General features: G+C 38.4%; 1 protein-coding gene across 7 annotated transcripts in view; it reads left to right on the top strand.

The window, feature by feature from the left end:
• Positions 1-19,357, top strand: part of OXR1 (oxidation resistance 1) — a 448,199-nt gene that overhangs the window by 320,800 nt on the left and 108,042 nt on the right. Inside the window, exon 1 of one of the 7 annotated variants that reach the window (XM_027064033.1) lies at positions 7,294-7,327. The exons of the other annotated variants lie outside the window; for them this stretch is intronic. Within the exon in view, the coding sequence (XP_026919834.1) occupies positions 7,309-7,327 (19 nt within the window). The 5' untranslated portion in view covers positions 7,294-7,308. Of the gene's footprint in view, positions 1-7,293; positions 7,328-19,357 lie in introns of those variants that run through there. 7 annotated transcript variants of the gene reach the window in all.

Here is a 19,357-nt window from a genome sequence, read left to right as displayed (position 1 = left end):
CCTGAAGGCCTTGGGCACACTGGGAGAATACAAGGTAGTGGGGTGCCTCCTGCCCACCCCCAAATGCTGCACTCCACCCCTCTATTACATGCGAATCTTTGCACCTGATCATGTTGTCACCGAGTCCCGCTTCTGGTACTTTGTGTCTCAGCTGAAGATGAAGTCTTCAGGGGAAATCGTGGACTGTGGACAGGTGTTTGAGAAATGAGAAATCCCCCTTGAGGGTGAGGAACTTCAGCACCTGGCTGTGCTCTGACTCCCACAGGGGCACCCACAACCTGTACCGGCAGTACCGGGACCTGACCGCGGCAGGCGCTGTCACCCAGCGCTACTGAGACACGGGCGGGCGCTCCATACCGCGCCGGGCTCACTGGATCCAGGTCATGAAGGTGGAGGAGATCGCAGCCAGCAAGTGCCGCCAGCCCTCAGCCTAGCAGTTCTGGGACTCCCAAGATCTAGTTCCCGCTGCCCCACTGGGTCCTGCGTCCCCAGCACAAGCCATAATGCACTGCCAGGGACCCAACACATTCTTGAAGATGCAGAGCCTCCCTGTCCCCAGGTTGGCTGAAATAAACTCCTTGGGGGAAAAAAGACAGAGAGAGAAACAAACAAGCAAAAAAGGAACAAAGGAAAAAAAAAAAAAAGAGAGACAAACCAAAAAACAAACTCTTAACTATAAACAACTGTTGGTTACCAGAGGGGAGATGGTGGGGGGATGGGTGAAATAGGTGAAAGGCATTGATACTTAATTTTTATGATGAACACAAGTAATGTATAGAATTGTTGAATCAACACAAGTATCAGGTTGTATACCTGAAAGTGATAGAACACTCTATGTTAACTCTAATGGAAGTAAAATTTAAAAAAAAAATTAAAATAAAACAAAAAATATGAAATAAAATAAATTTTAAAAAGAAAATCTTTTTTAATGTATATTTATTTGTTTTGATCCAGAGAGAGAGAGACAGAGCAAGCATGGGGAGAATCAGAGAGAGGGAGAGAGAGAATCCAAAGCAGGCTCCTTGCTGTCAGCACAGAGCCCTATGCGGGGCTCGATCTCACAAACGGCAAGATCATGACCTGAGCTGAAACGAAGAGTCAGACACTTAACTGAGTGAATCACCCAGGTGCCCGAAAAGAGAAGGTATTTTTTTTTAAATGTTGAATACAGGTCACACATGATGTTCCAATTTCAGGTATATAACATAGTGATTCAACAACTCTCTATATGCTGTGCTCACAGGTGTAGCTACCATCTGTCACTCTGCAACACGATTGCAATACCATCGACTATATTCCCTGTGCTGCACTGTTTATTCCTGTGACTTATTTATTCCATACTGGAAGCCTGTAGTTCCCACTGCCCTTCACCAGTTTTGCCTGTCTCCCACCCCCACCCCTCGGGCCATCATGTTTGTTCTTTGTATTTACAGGTTTGATTCTGCTTTTTTGCTTGTTTGTTCGAGCTTTGTTTTGAAGAGTTCATCCTAATCAATTTCTGCATTATAAAAAATGTTGTACGAACATGGCTTGTCTTGACGTGGCAGGCAATATGTGAGATTTCTACGCATGCTTTTATAGCTGTCTCTTCATGATGATAATTTAACAAGCTAGCATTTATTGGGTACTTACTATAGGCCAAGTACTGTTCTATGTACCATGTATGTATTAAGTCATTTAATCCTGATAGCAGCCCTATGAGGTAGGAACTATTAAAATCCTGGTTTCACAGATGATAAAACTGAGAGGCAGAGAGGTTGATAATTTACCCCAGGCCTCATGTCTGGAAAGTAGAGAACCAGAGATTTGAGCCCAGGCAGACTGGCTCCAGAGCCTTAACTGTTCATCACTCTGCAACGCTTGCGTTAGCTGATGTAGCCCAGAGAACGCGGGAGGGATGCTGACTACTGAGTGCAGACTGCTAAGCAATGTAACAGGAGGGAAGAACAGAATGGAAAATTTGCTCCCTGCTTAATATGTGACATGTTTCCCAAAAGCACAGAACTGTAAGAGACTTTATTTTTTCTTTAGTCATAAAGTATGTGCACAAGGAAGAGAATTTAAAAGGCTGTGTGTAGGGGTGCCGAGGTGGCTCAGTTGATTAGGTGTCAGACTTCGGCTCAGGTCACGATGTCACGGTTTGTGAGTTCCAGCCCCTTGTCGGGCTCTGTGCTGACAGCTCAGAGCCTGGAACCTGCTTCGAATTCTGTGTCCCCCTCTCTCTCTGCCATTCCCCCTCTCACACTCTGTGTCTCTTTCTCTCTCAACAATAAACATTAAAAAAAATAATGATAAAATAAATAAAAGGCTGTGTGTAACAGGTGGCTGCATCCGCACTGTAACCTCAGTGTTTAGCACAGGCTTGCTTCAAACATGTAGTTGTTCAGTAAACCACATTAAGTTTTTTTACAGGCTACCCGATTTGCTTTAGTAAAAGCTCTTTTATGAATGTTAAACTTACAGCAGTTTTGTGAGGCATTTCTTTTCCATGAAGCCTAACACTTAAAATACCCTTTATGTATCCAACGGTAAGTGCTGCTATAAGCAGTTCAAAATCTCTTTGAAACACTCCCTCCGTTAAGAAAAAAATTTGTTAAATACTTGACAAGCAACCTTTCTCCTAGAGAAGCTAGAGGGTTTCTACGGACCAGGGGAAATCGCCTCTCCTTCATCCATCCCCTTGAGAATCTTAGTTGAGAACTGACACCATTCATCATTCAGCATCGTGACCCCGTTTTTTCCCATTCAGTACTTCACCTGAGAGGGGAAGTGCTCTTACTGGTCTTCTGCAGAGTGCATTTTGAAAAGGGTGCGCACTACCAGTAAAATTCACATCTCAGGTTAAGATTGTATCCTTGGCATTGTAATGTGATATTAGCAAAAGTACTTTTATAATCCTACCTGCCAACAATTAACATCTATAAATAGAAAGATCACACGATTCCAAAATTACCCAAGTCTTGGAAAGAGTTTTTATCATAGATCTTCCTTTAGCCAAGGGCCTTTTCTCTACCAACTTCAAAAAAAAAAGCTCAATTTGAACAAACTCTGATGATGTAATCAAGCAGATTTATCCATATCATAAAAATAAACCAACACACTTAGGAATTTAAAGTCACATTATCATAGTCAACAATAATGTATGGTACACTTAAATTTATTTTAAGAGGGTATATCTTATGCTAAATGTTCTTACCATAATAAAATTTTAAAAATACTTTCAAAAAATAAAATAAGTCACATTATCATAAATTCATTAATCTACATGCTGTAATAACAGATATAATATAAAGAAAAAAAAGGTAAACTAGGAAAGGGGCACCTGGGTGGTTCAGTTGGTTAAGACTCTGACTTCGGCTCAGGTCATAATCTCAAGGTTTCTGAGTTGGAGCCCTGCGTTGTGCTCTGTGCTGAGAGGGCAGAACATGCTTTGGATCCTGTCTCCCTCTCTCTCTGCCCCCAAATAAATAAACATTAAAGAAATGTAAACCAGGAAAATAAATTAAAAACTAAGCTAGAAAAATAATCTAGAATAGGGGATCCTGGGTGGCTCAGTCAGTTGAGCATCTGACTCTTGATTTCGGCTCAGGTCATGGTCCCAGGGTCATCGGATTGAGCTACCGCTCAGTGTAGAGCCTTCTTGGGATTCTCTCTCTCCCTCTCCCTCTCTCTCTCCCTCTGCCCTTCTTCCCTGCTTGTGTGTTCCCTCTCTCTCAAATAAATAGATAAACATTACATATATAATATAAATAAAATTAATATAATAAAATAAATAATATATATATTATAGGTATTATTTATTTTAGAAAGAGAGAGAGAGCAATGTGGGTCTCAATCCCATGAACCATGATGAACCATGAGATCATGACCTGAGCTGAAATCAAGAGTTGGATGCTCAACCAACTGAGCCACCCAGGTGCCCCATAAAAATAGATAAAACCTTGGTTTCTGAACATAACTTGTTCTGGAAACATGCTTATAATCCAAAGCACTTACTTATCAAAGCGAATTTCCCCATAAGAAATAGTGGAAACTCAGATGATTCATTCTACAACCCCAAAATATTCATATAAAAATGGTTACAATACTGTAATACACAATAATAAAGAAAATACAAAATATAAAGAAAAATAAATTAACCTGCACTTACCTTTGAAAACCTTCATGGCTGGTGTGAAGCAGACAAGAAAGAGGAGGGTTATTGTGTAGGACAACTTGCACTATCACTAATGGAATCACTGCTGTCTATTGACTCAATGGAATATTTCTTTCTTTCTTTTTTTTTTTTTTTTTTTGTACAACTTTAAGAAGGAACCTATCCAATGACCTAGAATGAAGCAGAGCATTCCTAAGCTTACTGTTGTCTGGAAAAGCAAAGGACTGTCCATAGGTGCTTTGAAGTGACAAAAACACACTAGTGCCAGTTGTGGGCACCTTCCAACGTTCTGAAAAATCACTGATTTCTGCCAAACACCACAGCCTGAGACAGAGCATCTGAGTATGGGAGACAACCACCCACAATCCCTCAGCAAGACAAAGAGAGAGAGAGAGAACCATTGGCTCAGTTTTGATCATGTGACATTCAGCATCATAAGTTAAAATTTATTAGAAATGTTTGCTCTTCTGGTGGAACACTCGCAGAACAAGTTACTCACAAGTCAAGGTTTTACTGTAGTTTTAAAGAGCTCTTAGCAACCTGGATCCCAAAGGTGATGGACAGCTAAGGGAAAGCAGTGCCTAAGAACCAGTACTACTCATAGGAAACTATGTACATCAGAGGCCTAATGGACAGGTCTAAACACAATTAAAATATTGAGTTGGTCTTACAAAACCGTGAAACGACTATACTTAACTGATGAGTGAGTCACGTCTAGCTCCTATCAGATTCCTAATGAGAGCAAATAAGAAAGAGCAAATGACAAAACATTGGGAAATCTGTATCTTGTGTAGATATGGCACATATATAGATGTAGATATTTGCTTATATAGGCACCTGTCACATACCAGTTCACAAGTGTGTTTGATATGACTATGTGTGTGTTTTTGTAGCTTTCTTGTTCATACTCAAACACAATGCAAATATAGATAGCATTACCATCTATGTGAAATATAGAAATGTCAAAACCCTCCTTTGCATCTTCTGCAGATGTTGAAAACCACGTGTGTATATTTTGTTCAGGGTGTGTGTGTGTGTGTGTGTGTGTGTGTGTGTGTGTCTTTTAACAAGAAGTCTGGTTTAAAAAAAGAACCAATTCCTTCCTTATTTTTATGTACTGTTCTTGTTTCCTGGGAGTCTGCAGCTATGCTAAATTATTTGAAGATGAACATCAGCACGTCTTCAGAACACTTCTGCCCTCTCTTTTTGCTCACCACTTAAAGCTGCGAGGAAACAGTCTGTCATTTTCTGTACGTAGCTAACTCGGCAAAACTTTTGAGGATAAGCAGCATCTCCCAGTGTGGTTGTGTACATAACAGGAGAATATTAGCTGAAGCACTTCGTAAATGATAGAGCATTAAACATATGTAAGGCACTGTGGCCATTAGCATTACTTTAAGCCAGCCATGCCATTAAGGGAAAGAATGGAAATTAATATCTATTAAGGACCTAGTTATAGCAGAATGTCAGGAACTTTACTAGAAGTTTTCCATATGTTGTCTTATTGAATAGCATTCATAGAGAATACTGCAGGAACTCTTTTCTCTTTTAATGTTTATTTATTTTTGAGAGAGAGAGCGCGCACACGGGCCTGTGTAGGTGGGGAGGGCCAGAGAGAGGAAGACAGAGGATCTGAAGCAGGGGTTGCACTGTAATTAGGGGCTCGAACTCAGGAACAGAACAACCATGAGACCGTGACTTGAGCTGAAGTCAGAAGCTTAACTGACTGAGCCACCCAGGTGCCACACTACTGGAACTCTTAAAGGTGCCAAATAAAGAGTTTGTAGTGGATACAAACGTAGTTCCATAGAAAAGATGTGACGTCATAAATCTTTATTTGAAAATGAATCATAGTGCCAGTTTATAACATTTTCCTCTAAAAAGCATTGGTTTGCTTTACTAGGCAATGAGTAGTTTATTATGGAGCTGTCAGAACTTGGCAAAGGCTATAGATTCTGTATTGCACACAAAATCTTAGTATCTTTGTTGTGATATAGAGTGTCATTTTTATAAACTGGTAGCAACATGAACTCTGCTTCCTTTATAACCATTGTTAGTTCATTACAGTATCCTAACTCTGCACACAGTTTTTACTGACCTTTATATCTTTTAAACTGCCCCTGAAGCCCACTGTCTTGGCATCCAGTAATCTTTGGACTTGCAAGGATCTGAGTTGATATTTTTTGCATTCTATGATCATGATTCCTACCCTCCAATAAAATACAGAATTATATGTGTATATCTCAGTGAGCTGCATTGAAGGATCTCATAAGAAATATGATGACAGGAGAGAATTAAAAAAAAAAAAAAAAGCACCACCAAAATCTTCTCCAGGATTTTGAAGTTAAAAGACATTTGCATGGAGTCAGAGAAAGTCAGGCTCTTGAGGCTGCCATTTGCTTCCATAGAGCTAACAGGGAATGTGGATTAAGAGGGCACAAGGAGAGAATTATTATGACTTCTATCCATTCATTCAATTACTAAGTGTTCAGCACCATGATGGATGTTGTGGTGGACTCTCTCCTGTACTAACTGGGAAAAAAAAACACAGAAAGAAATAAGAATAATAGCATAATATTAATATAAGGTATACTGTATCATGATGCAGTTAGAGGTTCTAAGGGAAAAATGAAACTTACGTTTGAACAGTGAGCTCACAGCATTTAAATACCTGTAAAGGTACAAAACACCAGCTAGGTCAGTACCCAGCTTATCAAATGTACTGCCTGTCAGTGCTATTAAGACTAAATAATAGAGATTTGTTAAAGGTGGTCATGCCATTGATTTACCTTATGATAAGAAACTGTACAGAAGTTAGATACGAAGTTACTTTATGTCATTTCATGGTAGACTTGTAGGGTCAACTTAGTAACATATTATGCGGAGCATGCTGGCACTGTTTCCAAAATATTCAATGAGCCAAGAGCAAGTCCACAGTCACAAGGTGGGTACAGTTTCCTGTGTGCAGAAACGGAAACTTCTGAATCTCCCACACTGCCACCAGGGGTCAGGCACCGGGTGGGAGGAGAGGGCACTCTCCCAGACAGGAAGTGTTGTATTACCCAGGGCAGCACCAGAACCACAATCCCTGTCCTCTCTTCCTGAAAGCAGCATATTGCTGGCTGAGTAGATTTGAAGGGAGGACCTCAGAAATGTTCTGCCCTCGCAAAGGTATGTGTAAGCGCTCTCAGCTTTAAAGAAGTCATTTTGGAAAGTCAGATAAGGCTGGCTTTGTGTTGTATTTTCAAAATCCAGATAAGCTATATAGAAATCTTGGTTACTGCCTCTAAAAAGGGAATGTTTGGTAGGGGAGGTCCAGAGAGGGTAAACTATGCTGAAATACTAAATCTAAATATAGAATCTAAAAAAGACTTTCGGTGCATGTACATTATTTGTCCCTGATTTACTATAGGTACTGCTGCTAACTACAATTCTATCAGGAGTTGCTCCCAGATATAGATTCAGACATAGTGATTTAGAGTTTGTTTTCATGTACAATGGCCATTTATAACAAGTCATCAGTGACTTCTTTTCATGCATTCACTGGAGGTCATTTGTCAATAAGGTTTCCATATTGTCTTACCTTGCCCCTAACTGAAAAATTGTGCACAGCTCAGGTAATAACAGTGATCAAGTCACATGCTTATATTTTATCACCACTGCTCTGGGTTTCAAAAACTGGTAATACATTTCATTAGGCTCTCCTCACTATCTGCTTAACACTTGGCTTAAATGCATTTGTTTTCCTTCAGCATTTTATTCCTTTAAGTTCTCTGGGCTCCAGAGAAATGAGGAGAGAAATAGGAGGTTTTTGTATTTTTTTATTAAGTTTTGGTCAAACAAGTCAAAATAACATTATTATTGATGGATCGGCCTGTACTTTTAAATGGAAGGAATAAAGCTATAAAAAGATCTGATGCATGTAAGTAACCTCTTTGATTTTTAATGGCATGCAGCTGATGGAATTCATTATTGACTTTTAAAAATGAAATTGCTCTGCATTATTATTTATTTATAATTTTGCCTTTCTAAAGAAGTAATTACCATTACTAGGTTAGTTTTTCCTCAATCACAGCAACTATGTGACAACATCAGAATGTGTAATATTACCACTTAGTCATGAGGCTTAATGATGTTGAGGATATTATCTCTTTCAAATTAGTAATAAATTCATGAGCATAATGCACAGCTAAAAGGTTGAAGATCTTTTCTTTTTATTTGAGTAATTTCAAAAGTAATTATTTCACATTATAGGGCAATTTATGTATACAATTCTCATTACAGAAACAGAAATGTTTTTAATTAGAAACAATCTAATTTCATTTTTCCAGTTCAGCACACAGATTTTGGGATGGTAATCATGATATATGCAAAATGCCCAAGTAAAATATTTAGATGATTAGTTTCAGCTCAGACAACTTTTTAATTTTAATCACAAATTCTAAAGCTTTTAAGTCATCAAGGAAGTTGATCACCAGTCATAACAAGATTTAATTTCCAAGCATTGCCCAACATTTAATCATTACATTTAGTTCAAATTTGAGAAATAACTAGTTCAAATCTGAGAAATTGTCTAGTTTTCAGTCTTCATGATTTAAAAAATGTGCAAGGATGGAAAAATCTTCAGTATTAGACATGAAGCCAGAGATGATTAAACAATGTATGAAACCCTTTTTGAAAGCTGATGTTTTCAAGTATCATTTCATACGTAGGACAGCAATTATTGCTTATATAATCAGGGGAGCTGGTACAGACAGGATTCAGACCACCATTGAGTTTCAGTGAAGCTCCTGGTTAAATAAGATTGATCCCTCCTCCATTCTTCTACGTCTCCTCCAGGCCATCCTCTCCTCCCTTAGTTGCTTCCTCCTATCCTCCTCTTCCTCATCCTCTCTTCTTTACCTTGTACCCTCTTGATGCTTGCACACTCAGACATCTTTTTGCACAAATGGATCTGTTTTTTTTTTAGCAGTGGTCAACACTGTGAAACTGAAGGATAGTAATTAATATTTCATACACAGCACTTAAGCTTCTTCACCTAGATTATGCATTTTGCTTCATTGTACCCATCCATAGGCACTTAATAAATGCTTATTGATTGTCTAGTAAGGTTGTGTTATGACTTATTTACAGAAATTTCATGCCTTCTGCAGTTACCAATACTGTATTTCTTTGATTCTAAGATCTGCCTTCCCTCCATCGCCTGCCCCCCCATTTTAGCTTTTTAAAATTGATCGATGGTGTATCATGGTTTAATTAGCATGGTTTAATTAATTTTTCAATCTTGGTGGTACATCTGATAAGGCATGCTGTTCTAGACATGAAATATGGCAGTGAAAATATAGACAAATCTAGTACTTGCATAATATGATAAAGGCTGTGCATTTCACATTCAAACAGCTTAAGAGTATTCTTTTTTTGTCATGTGGCTGGCTTATCCATTGCCAGTTTTGGTCTCTCCTCACCACCTTCCTTTCCCCTGATTCCCTTATCCTGTGGTTCTACCTGTTCTTGAGTCTCTGGAAAATACTCAAAGAATTTTATTAGTACATTAACTACCAAAATTTAACTGACATGAAATGGAAAGAGTATAAGGTTTTAAAACTAAAGACATAGGTTCAAGTTATGGTTCTGTTCCTTAAAACTCTGAGTACTTAGTGATCCAGTAACTATTCTTAGAGCTTCAAATTATAGATCTAGGGGCACCTGGGTGGCTCAGTTGGTTAGGGATCTGACTCTTGGTTTTGTCTCAGGTCATGATCTCATGGTTCGTCAGATTGAGCCCCATGTTGGGTTCTGTGCTGACAACACAGAGCCTGCCTGGAATTCTCTCTCTTTCTTTCTGCCCTTCCCTACTCATGGTCTCTCTCTCAAAATACATACATACATACATACATAAAGTTATACATCTAAAGAACAGAAATAATATGCATAACTTGAATAATTTCTTCATCATAGAATTGTGAAGACAATTTGTAAAAAAAATTGAGCCAGTTAAACTATTGAATATGAAATGTATAAGACAGTACCTTAAAACCATGAAATACTATTTGCTTATAAAGTCTAAGCATCAACATTAAAAAAAAAATTAGACAAGCCTATGTGTAAGTGGAAATTGGGAGGAGGAAGGAAGAAGAAATGAAAGAATTTTCCCCAAACTAAAGAGAATGAATTCTGCATTTTAATTATCATTGGAAATAATGATAGGACTCATTAACTCACTGTCTGAATGACAAGGAGCACTGTGAGATCTCTCCCCAGAGAACTTCCAGCAGAGTCCTAGTTATTTTTGAATCCCCCTGCTGAATGCTTGCCAGTCTCTGAGAGCTTGTATCCTTTATTGAATTAGCAGAACCACAGCCCACAGCACCTCCATGGCATTAAAAATAAAAGAGGTTACTTAGATACCCAAATTCCTTTCCTATCTTTGTTCCTTCCACTTAAGAGACAAATCGATCTGTAAATTACAGTAAGGCTTTTTGGCTTTAGAAAATGTAAGTATGTTTAACAGTGAGTTTGGGAATCCTTGTATGACAAAGAATTTTGTCTAACTCCCCTGACTTTTGGAGGCAGACATGGTGGAGGGGAGTGGGGTGGGTGGGTTGCCAACAATTAGTATCTTTCTGCGTTTGTTTGCATTAATTTCTTGGTGTGGTCAAAGCAACCAGACCCTAGTTTGTTGTCTATTTGTTCGTCCCCAGTGTTATTTATTTACCAGGCCCTGTTATACATAAAGACTTAAACTAAAATGGAATTTTCACACGAACATACGTTTTAACAGAGCTTTACCTTACACAGAAACAGACTTCTAGGTAGGTATAAGCTAACGCACACTGGAAAAAACACTACGAATTGCAATAGTAATTGTGGAAAGGGTCCCACTCTCTGGTTCTAGATATTCAGGAAGGGGAACTGTTACAATATCAGTTGAACCAGATAAGATGAGTCACATAGTTACTGCCACAGCCAGGACCCTTTTTCTGCCATAAAACAGACTTCAAGTATTTTCAACTTGAAATTTCATCTATAGTTCACCAATGAGAAATGCACTGCATAGAAGGACACAGGTACCATCACATAGAAACCAAAAGTGCTTTATTTTCTTTTAAACTGTTTAGAATTTCAGAATTCTCTCATACTTTTATTTTATTGGCTTTCACAGTTTCAGGAACATAATAGTAAAAAATAAATGTCACTGCTGTTTCTTCAAAACACAGGGAACTTCAATGGTACTTAAAGCAGTACTGCTTAATGTAAATTCCATTGCAATAGTGACTGTGAAACAGAGACTGTTTTTTAAAAGGTAGTGTGTGTGTGTGTGTGTGTGTGTGTGTGTGTGTGTTGTTTATGAGGATAGGGATACTTTCAAAAGTCCAGAGTAAAGAAAAGAAAGAGGTGCTGTATTAAAGGCACTTGTAGGTGTGAAAAGGAGAATTCAAGGAGTCAGAATTTGGTTAGTACTTGAAAATCTTGTTTCCTTTCCTGTCCCTGCCAATGGAGAGTCTTTCAATTTCTCATTTCAATCACTTGATTTCCAGAGACCATAAGTTGTAACTCTAACATGTTGCCATTTAATAAAATACAGGGATTTAAAATTTTCCTGTCTCAATTTATTAGTAATAACAGCAAACATGAACAGAAGAGTGACTTGGTGTTAGGCACTATACTAAGTGCTTTACATATATTAACTACTTAATATGTTAATACATTTAGACATGATGGTAAGGATCATACATTAAGCATTTCAGTTCATAAGCACCATTTTTCTAGATGTGCAGTCCAAGAAATATTGGTGTAATTCTAGACTCTTCTTTTCCCTCTCCCACTTTGCATCTTTCCTCCTGGGTCCAGATTCCATCATCTTATGACAACAACTGCAGTGTAACAAGTATTGCTCCCTGATTGGCCTCCTTCTTGCTGCCTTTGCTCTCCTCTGCAAAATTCCCCAACTCCCACCCCACTCCTGCCGCCCCACCCCCAACCAGTCAGCTTTCAGTGACACAGCTGGAGAAATATGCGACAACATGAATCTCCTTCTGTCACTCCTCCTGTGCCTAACTCTTGCAAGGCTCCCGTTTCTCTTCAGAAGCTGAAGTTGTCATGACAGCACACAGGGCCTGACCTGATCACCCGCCTGCATGGGCACAAGTGTGTGCCACACACACACACACACACACATACCTGTTGCCTATAATTTCCTCCTTGTTCACTCCACTTCAACTACACTGGCCTTCTTGCTGCCTGTTGAACCCAACAGGCATGCTTCTTTCTTAAGGTTTTTGCAATTTACTGTTCTTTCTGCGTCAGAGGCCTCCCCATCGAGACTGATGTTGCCACTACGGTCACTTTCATTAGTCTGTATTCAGAAGTTGACTTTCCAGTGTGACCTTCCCTGGCTGCCCTATCTAAAATTCCAAATCTGTTCCTCAACAGTTCATATTCCTCTTCTCTGCTTTTCTTTTTCTCCTTAGCACTTATCTCTAACACATATATGTGTATTTGTGTTTATCTTGCTAATTGGAATGCAAACTCTACGAAGAAGAAGCTTTTTTTTTTTTTCATATTTAATCACTCATATCAAGAACAGAGCCTGGTATATAATATGTCCTAAATAAATATTTGTTGAATATGTCCTCAGATCAACCCTGTGCATTAGATATAATTATTAGCCCCATTTTACAAATGAGAAAGTTAAGGCACAGAAAGATGAAGAATTTGCCTAAGGTCAAACAAGCTTATTAGCGAGTGTCAGAGCCAGAATTCAAACCCAAGGCCCTGCTCTAGAGTCTGTGTTCAAACCACTCAGATGACTGAGTAAATTAATTGGAAAATTGAACTATATGTAGATTCATCTATTCACTGGGATTTTCTTCAATATACTTTCCTTCCAGTTAAATGGAAAATTAATAGTTGTCTTTCTTTTTTTTAATTTTTTTTCAACGTTTATTTATTTTTGGGCAGAGAGAGACAGAGCATGAACGGGGGAGGGGCAGAGAGAGAGGGAGACACAGAATCAGAAACAGGCTCCAGGCTCTGAGCCATCAGCCCAGAGCCTGACGCGGGGCTCGAACTCACGGACCGCGAGATCGTGACCTGGCTGAAGTCGGACGCTTAACCAACTGCGCCACCCAGGTGCCCCAATAGTTGTCTTTCTTAAACAGCACAGTCACACATAGCAAAGCCTCTTTACTCCATCACTTTTGGAATTTTTTTTTCTAAAAAGAAAGTACGAGTTTTTAACGTAGAAAAATATGAAAACAAATGACCCAACCCCATCTCTGTTGGCTGTCAAGCAGCAATAATAAAGTAACATATGGGAAATGGTTTTTTAAAAAGTTAACAAAATGGAGAAGTATAAAATGGAAACCTTTATTGAACACATGCTATGCTGTGTAACAAATAAACGCTGGGACTATATATTTGGTAGTACAAGTAGAATCTAATGAGAGAGACAGACACATACACAGTTATAATCATGCACTTCTTGGGACACCTGGGTGGCCCAGTTGGTTAAGCATCTGACATCTTCTCAGGTCATAATCTCACAGTTCGGTTTGTGGGTTCGAGCCCCATATCAGGCTCTGTGCTGACAGCTCAGAGCCCAGAGCCCGCTTGCCCCATATCAGGCTCTGTGCTGACAGCTCAGAGCCCAGAACCCGCTTTGGATTCTGTCCCCTTCTCTCTGCCCCTCCCTGCTTGCATTCTGTGTCTATCTCTCTCAAAAATAAACATTAAAAAAATTTTTTTTGTATCATACACTTCTTTAAGTGCCACAGTAGGGTTATATATAATTTTGAGTAGGAATTTAGAAGAAGAAACACCAAACAGAGATCTGCTGAAAGCTGAAAGCAGGGCTTTACAGAGTGAGCTGTGGAACAGGTAGATAAAACAGTGAGTGGAGGGGAATTAAGTGTCTCAAAGCTGAAGACGGGGGTACATGGCTGGCTCAGTAAGTAGAACATGAAGTTCTTGATCTTGGGGTCATGAGTTCGAGCCCAACATTCAGCACAGAGCTTACTTAAAAAAAATAAGAAGATACATTTTTTGAAAGAAGATGTTGGGGAATGCCAATAAGTAGGTGTGCCATATCACAATTTTGCCTTAGCGGATGAGACTAAGAGCAAATATTTTAAAATAATATTTCATATGCTATAGAATAGAAATTATAGGCAAATGAGTTATCTGAACAATAAGTATGTACATTTTGAATTTAATTCGTAGAAGAATATCTTTACTTATCCAAATGCATCGTGTAGAAAATTGTCAATTTCATCTTTTCAGGCTACTTCAATCTCATTTTTCATAGGATTCAGGTTGCAGGGTACTGACAAAAAAGAACAAGAAATTCTACTCTCCAAACTGTTATTCGCTTAATATGTTAGGCCAGTTCCAACTTCTTATATGTAAGGGCAAAGCAAAAAAAAAAAAAAAAAAAAAAAAAAAAATTATCCTGAGCCTATTTCTGTTCAGTGTTTTTTGTCCTTGTATGTTTCCTTCTCCACCTCGTTCATCTGGAAAGTCAAGTTTCCAACAGATCATCTCTCTGATTTGACAAGGTCACTGTGAACTTCCTGTCATCCAGAATGTTAGCAGTTTGATCTTGCTTAGTGACAGACTGCTTGGTCAGTCAGGTCCTCCTTCCAAAAAAAGGGCATAGTGCTCTTACATAGCAGTGACTTTATCCATAAACAACTAAAAAAATAAATAAGAGATTTAGGTGATAAATGTTAAAAAGAAAATAAAGGTCATGTGAAATTGGAGTGGGGCAGGGCTGTGGCACAGTGGTCTTTGATATTGATGGGGGGCATGGATGAGAAGGTATCATTAGAGCTGAAATCCAAATGATGAGAAGCCATACACGTATCCAGGGGAGTAGCTAACCATGTAGAGAGGGGATAATAAGTGCAAAAATTAGGGGATGAAAATGAATTTGGTTCAAGGAACAACAACAAACAGCAACAAAATACCAGAATGCCTGGAGAGAGTGGTAATACTGACAAAATGAGGTCTCAGAGTTAACCAGTGACTTGACGTCCCTCATAATTAAACTTCATTTCTGACTATGAGCACTGGAAATGTTATTCTTTACCTGTATCTCAATTATAAATCTGCTATTTCTAATAGAGAATTATTGAATTTGCTCTGCCCTGCATGATTTGTAATGACTTTTAACATACATTCTAATTTTACATGAAGTTCCCCAATAGCCCCATGAAGTAAGTAGGACTAACATTGTTTCCATTTTATAGGTAAGGAAAAGATGGTAGGTAAATGTCACACAATGTGCTTAGATAGGCCTGCAGCGTCCCCTCTCTGCTCCCCTTACTCATCCTGATTTCCATGCTTCATCAAGATTATCAAAATGTCAAAACTGTCTTTTAGCCCAGACTTGAAATGAATCTGGGGCTTCAGGATAACTAAGGGCTCATCCTTGCTGAAAAAAGAAAAACAAAAAGAGTTGGTATAATGAATAAATTAGCACTAACAGCACACGAGTTATAGCAAGGATCTACACGCTCACTTTTTAGCCACATCACTGATTCTGTTCGTGGCTGGTTGATGCATCATGTGATGTTCCCTGTCAGATTTGAGTTTTAAGCGATTCATTCTGGAGCATGGATTTGAAGAAAATAGGACAGGTTACTCCAGTGAGACATGGTGACGACCTGAACTGTGTTAATCACAGTTTAGGTCTCCTAACCTCAACCACCTTAGTCACCAAGGGGATTCTGCACTATGTCATCAATAATGTTTCCCTATCGGAGCCTTCTTGCACTGCTGGTGGGAATGCAAACTGGTGGGGCTGCCCTGGGAAACAATGTGGAGGCTCCTCAAAAAACCAAAAATAGATCTACCCTATGACCCAGCAATTGCACTACTAGGAATTTATCCAAAGAACACAGGAGTGCTGATTTGAAGGGGTACATGCACCCCAATGTTTATAGTAGCACTATCAACAATAGACAAAATATGAAAAAAGCCCAAATGTCCATTAACTGATGAACGGATTAAGAAGATGTGGTGTGTGTGTATATATGTCCACAATGAAATATACTCGGCAACAAAAATGTAATGAAATCTTGCCGTTTGCAACAATGTGGTTGGAACTGGAGGGTATTATGCTAAGCAATATAAGTCAGTCAAAGACAGATATCATATGATTTCACTTGTATGTGGAATTTGAGGAACTTAATAGATAATCATAGGGGAAGGGAAGGAAAAAGTAAAAAACAGAGAAGGAGGCAAACCATAAGAAACTCTTAAATACAGACGCAAACTGAGGGTTGATGGAGATGGGCTAAAGGGGTGATGGGCGTTAAGGAAGGCACTTGTTGGGATGAGCGCTGAGTGTTACGTGCAGGTGATGAATCACTGTATTCTACACCTGAAGCCAAAAACTACACTGTATATAATCTAACTTGAGAATAAAAAAAAAATTCCCTATCTTACTGAAATGGTGTCACATGTGACACATAATTTTTTTAAACTGAACTATATTCTTCTATTTTTCATATGCTTACTTTATCATAAAAGGATATTAGATTATTTATGTTATTATAGGAATTAGTTATACTTAATGCATACCTTTTTCTTTTCTATGTGCTTGAAATTTGCTCTTTTAAGTTCATATCTTTTCAAGTACTGATCTATCTATAATTTTCAGGGTTAAAAAATTCTTGTATCATGAAATACTATCTTGGTCTGTTCAAGGTTTTATTTGTGTGTGTGTGTGTGTGTGTGTGTGTGTGTGTGTGTGTGTGTATGTGTTTTCTTACAAGAAAAAATACTGAATTGAAAACTCATTCTAGGGGCACCCAGGTGGCTCAGTCAGTTCAGTGTCTGACTTCAGCTCAGGTCATCATCTCACAGTTCATGAGTTCAAGACCCGCGTCAGGCTCTGTGCTGACAGACAGCTCAGAGCTTGGAGCCTGCTTCAGATTCTATGTTTCCTTCCCTCTCTGCCACTCCCTACTCACACTCTGTCTCTGTCTCTGTCTCTCAAAAATAAATCAACATTAAAAAAAAAAGAAAAAGAAAAATCAACCTAGACAAGCGAGAAATATCTCAGGGTTGAAACTATCAAGCTCACTTAGAAGCTCACTTATTAGAAGCAAGTCAGGGTTATGCAGTTAAACACAAATTCTGTTATTTAATTCTAAAAATTAAATTATTAAGTAGAGGTATGGTATTTGCTGTCTCAGCCTGTTCACTAAAAAGACCTTTTTATCTTTTGTAATTTTTGATGGTTAAATTGAGGTGTTTATGGAAATCAGTTTTTAAAAACTAGTCTTTCCTGCTTTTTTGCCTGTGGTGTTTATACAAATGTCATTCTCTGTAGGACATGGCTGTGGTTGAAGTTTGGTGGCTTTTCCCTTTTAATTCAGTCTTTTTTCATATTTTTAAATTCATTTGCTAACTTTTGCTTATTTTTTCTTGTGGTTTCTTAACACTTACTCTGTCTGGATGATTAATCGTGGTTGTAATTTTTTTACTTTAAAAGTATCTAATTTTCTTGCTTTTTTCTTAAACTCATTCACATTTATTAAACGTGTGATCGTATTTAGGAATGTCTTTTTTTCCTCCACTTTTTCTTCCAAGTCTCAAAGCTCATTTCCTAATTTAACATTTGTAGATTCTTGTAATAATCAAAAAACAACCACTACCGCCAAGTGTTAAACTTGAGGAAAAGATCTCATGGTTATTATTCACTCGTTTGTGATAACTTTTCTCAGTTTCAGACACATTAAATAAATTTAATACTGTATATTTTTAAAAGTTATTTAGAACATTTACAGTTCTCATTTTCATCGTATAAATATTTCAAACCAGTTTTAAAATTTATATGATTAACATTTTAAATGCAACATGATAATGTGTTCAATAACTTTTTAATTTTTTTTTAGAAATCTTTATTTATTTTGAGAGGCAGACAGACAGAGACTGAGAAAGCACATGTGTGCCCATGTGTGATCGGGGGAGGGACAGAGAGAGCTGAAGAAAGAGAATCAAAGAAGGCTCTACAGTGTGACCCACAGAGCCTGACATGGGGCTCAATTTCACGAACAGAGAGACCATGACCTGAGCCAAAATCAGGAGTCAGGTGCTTACTGGACTGAGCCACCCAAGTGCCCCAGTTTAACAATAGTTAAACAAATTTTTTCATTGTTTATTTTTGAGAGACAGAGCATGAGCTGGGGAGAGCCAGAGAGAGAGGGAAATACAGAATCCAAAGTAGGCTCCAGGCTCTGAGCTGTCAGCACTCAGCCTGACACGGGGCTTGAACCCACAAACTGTGAGATCATGACCTGAGCCACAGTTAGACACTCAACCAACTGAGCCAGGTGCCCCATAAGTAGTAATTTTAAAGGGCTAACACACATTTTGCTTTTATCACTTTAAAACTGCAAATCCTGAAAAAACATAAAATGCTGAAACCCTTTTTCTTCTTTATGTCTGGACTCTTTTCTATCTCCAGATAGTTCTCTGTCATGTCGTTACCACACGTACCTCAAAGTACATGACCCTGTTATGCAAACAACTGAAATCAAGGCAACTCTGATAAAGCATGTCTTGTTAAGCAAAATTGGATCAGAGCACATGCAGAAAGGGAAGAATTTGGGATACAAAACATGGTATTTCAAAAGAAAACTTGGTTTCGCATCCATTTCTTAAGATATAGATTATGATGGTGGGACACAAGCAAGAGAGCAGTCCTGATTTATCTGGCTTCTGGCATTCTGGCAGAGTTGCCTTCAACATGTTTTTAAATTCCATTAAATTCCTTGCTCTTTTGAAATATACTTTTTACTATTGAGAATCTCTAGCAAAAATAGGGGATAGAGATTACTTTTTTACAGTGGAAACATTAAATGCTGGGATAAAGAAAATTGGCTTTTTGAAGCAGAAATAGATGAAACACTAGGTGGTAAACCTATGTTTGTGTTTTACATCAACGCTACTATTGTGTAATATATTACTCTTGAATTAATGTATAGATGAATGATGATGACGTCATCTACAAATAAAGATGACAAAAATGGTAAGAAATCAAACTCCAGTTCTTTAACTTTTTTTAATGTTTATTTATTTTTGAGACAGAGAGAGACCGAGCATGAACAGGGAGGGTCAGAGAGAGAGGGAAACACAGAATCTGAAGCAGGTTCTAGGCTCCAAGCTGTCAGCACAGAGCTGGACGTGGGG

The sequence above is a fragment of the Acinonyx jubatus genome, chromosome F2 (genome assembly GCF_027475565.1).
Source record: "Acinonyx jubatus isolate Ajub_Pintada_27869175 chromosome F2, VMU_Ajub_asm_v1.0, whole genome shotgun sequence".
NCBI classification, from domain to species: domain Eukaryota; kingdom Metazoa; phylum Chordata; class Mammalia; order Carnivora; family Felidae; genus Acinonyx; species Acinonyx jubatus.
The sequence above is the reverse complement of the archived record's forward strand: the minus strand, read 5'-3'. Positions and strand labels throughout refer to the sequence as shown.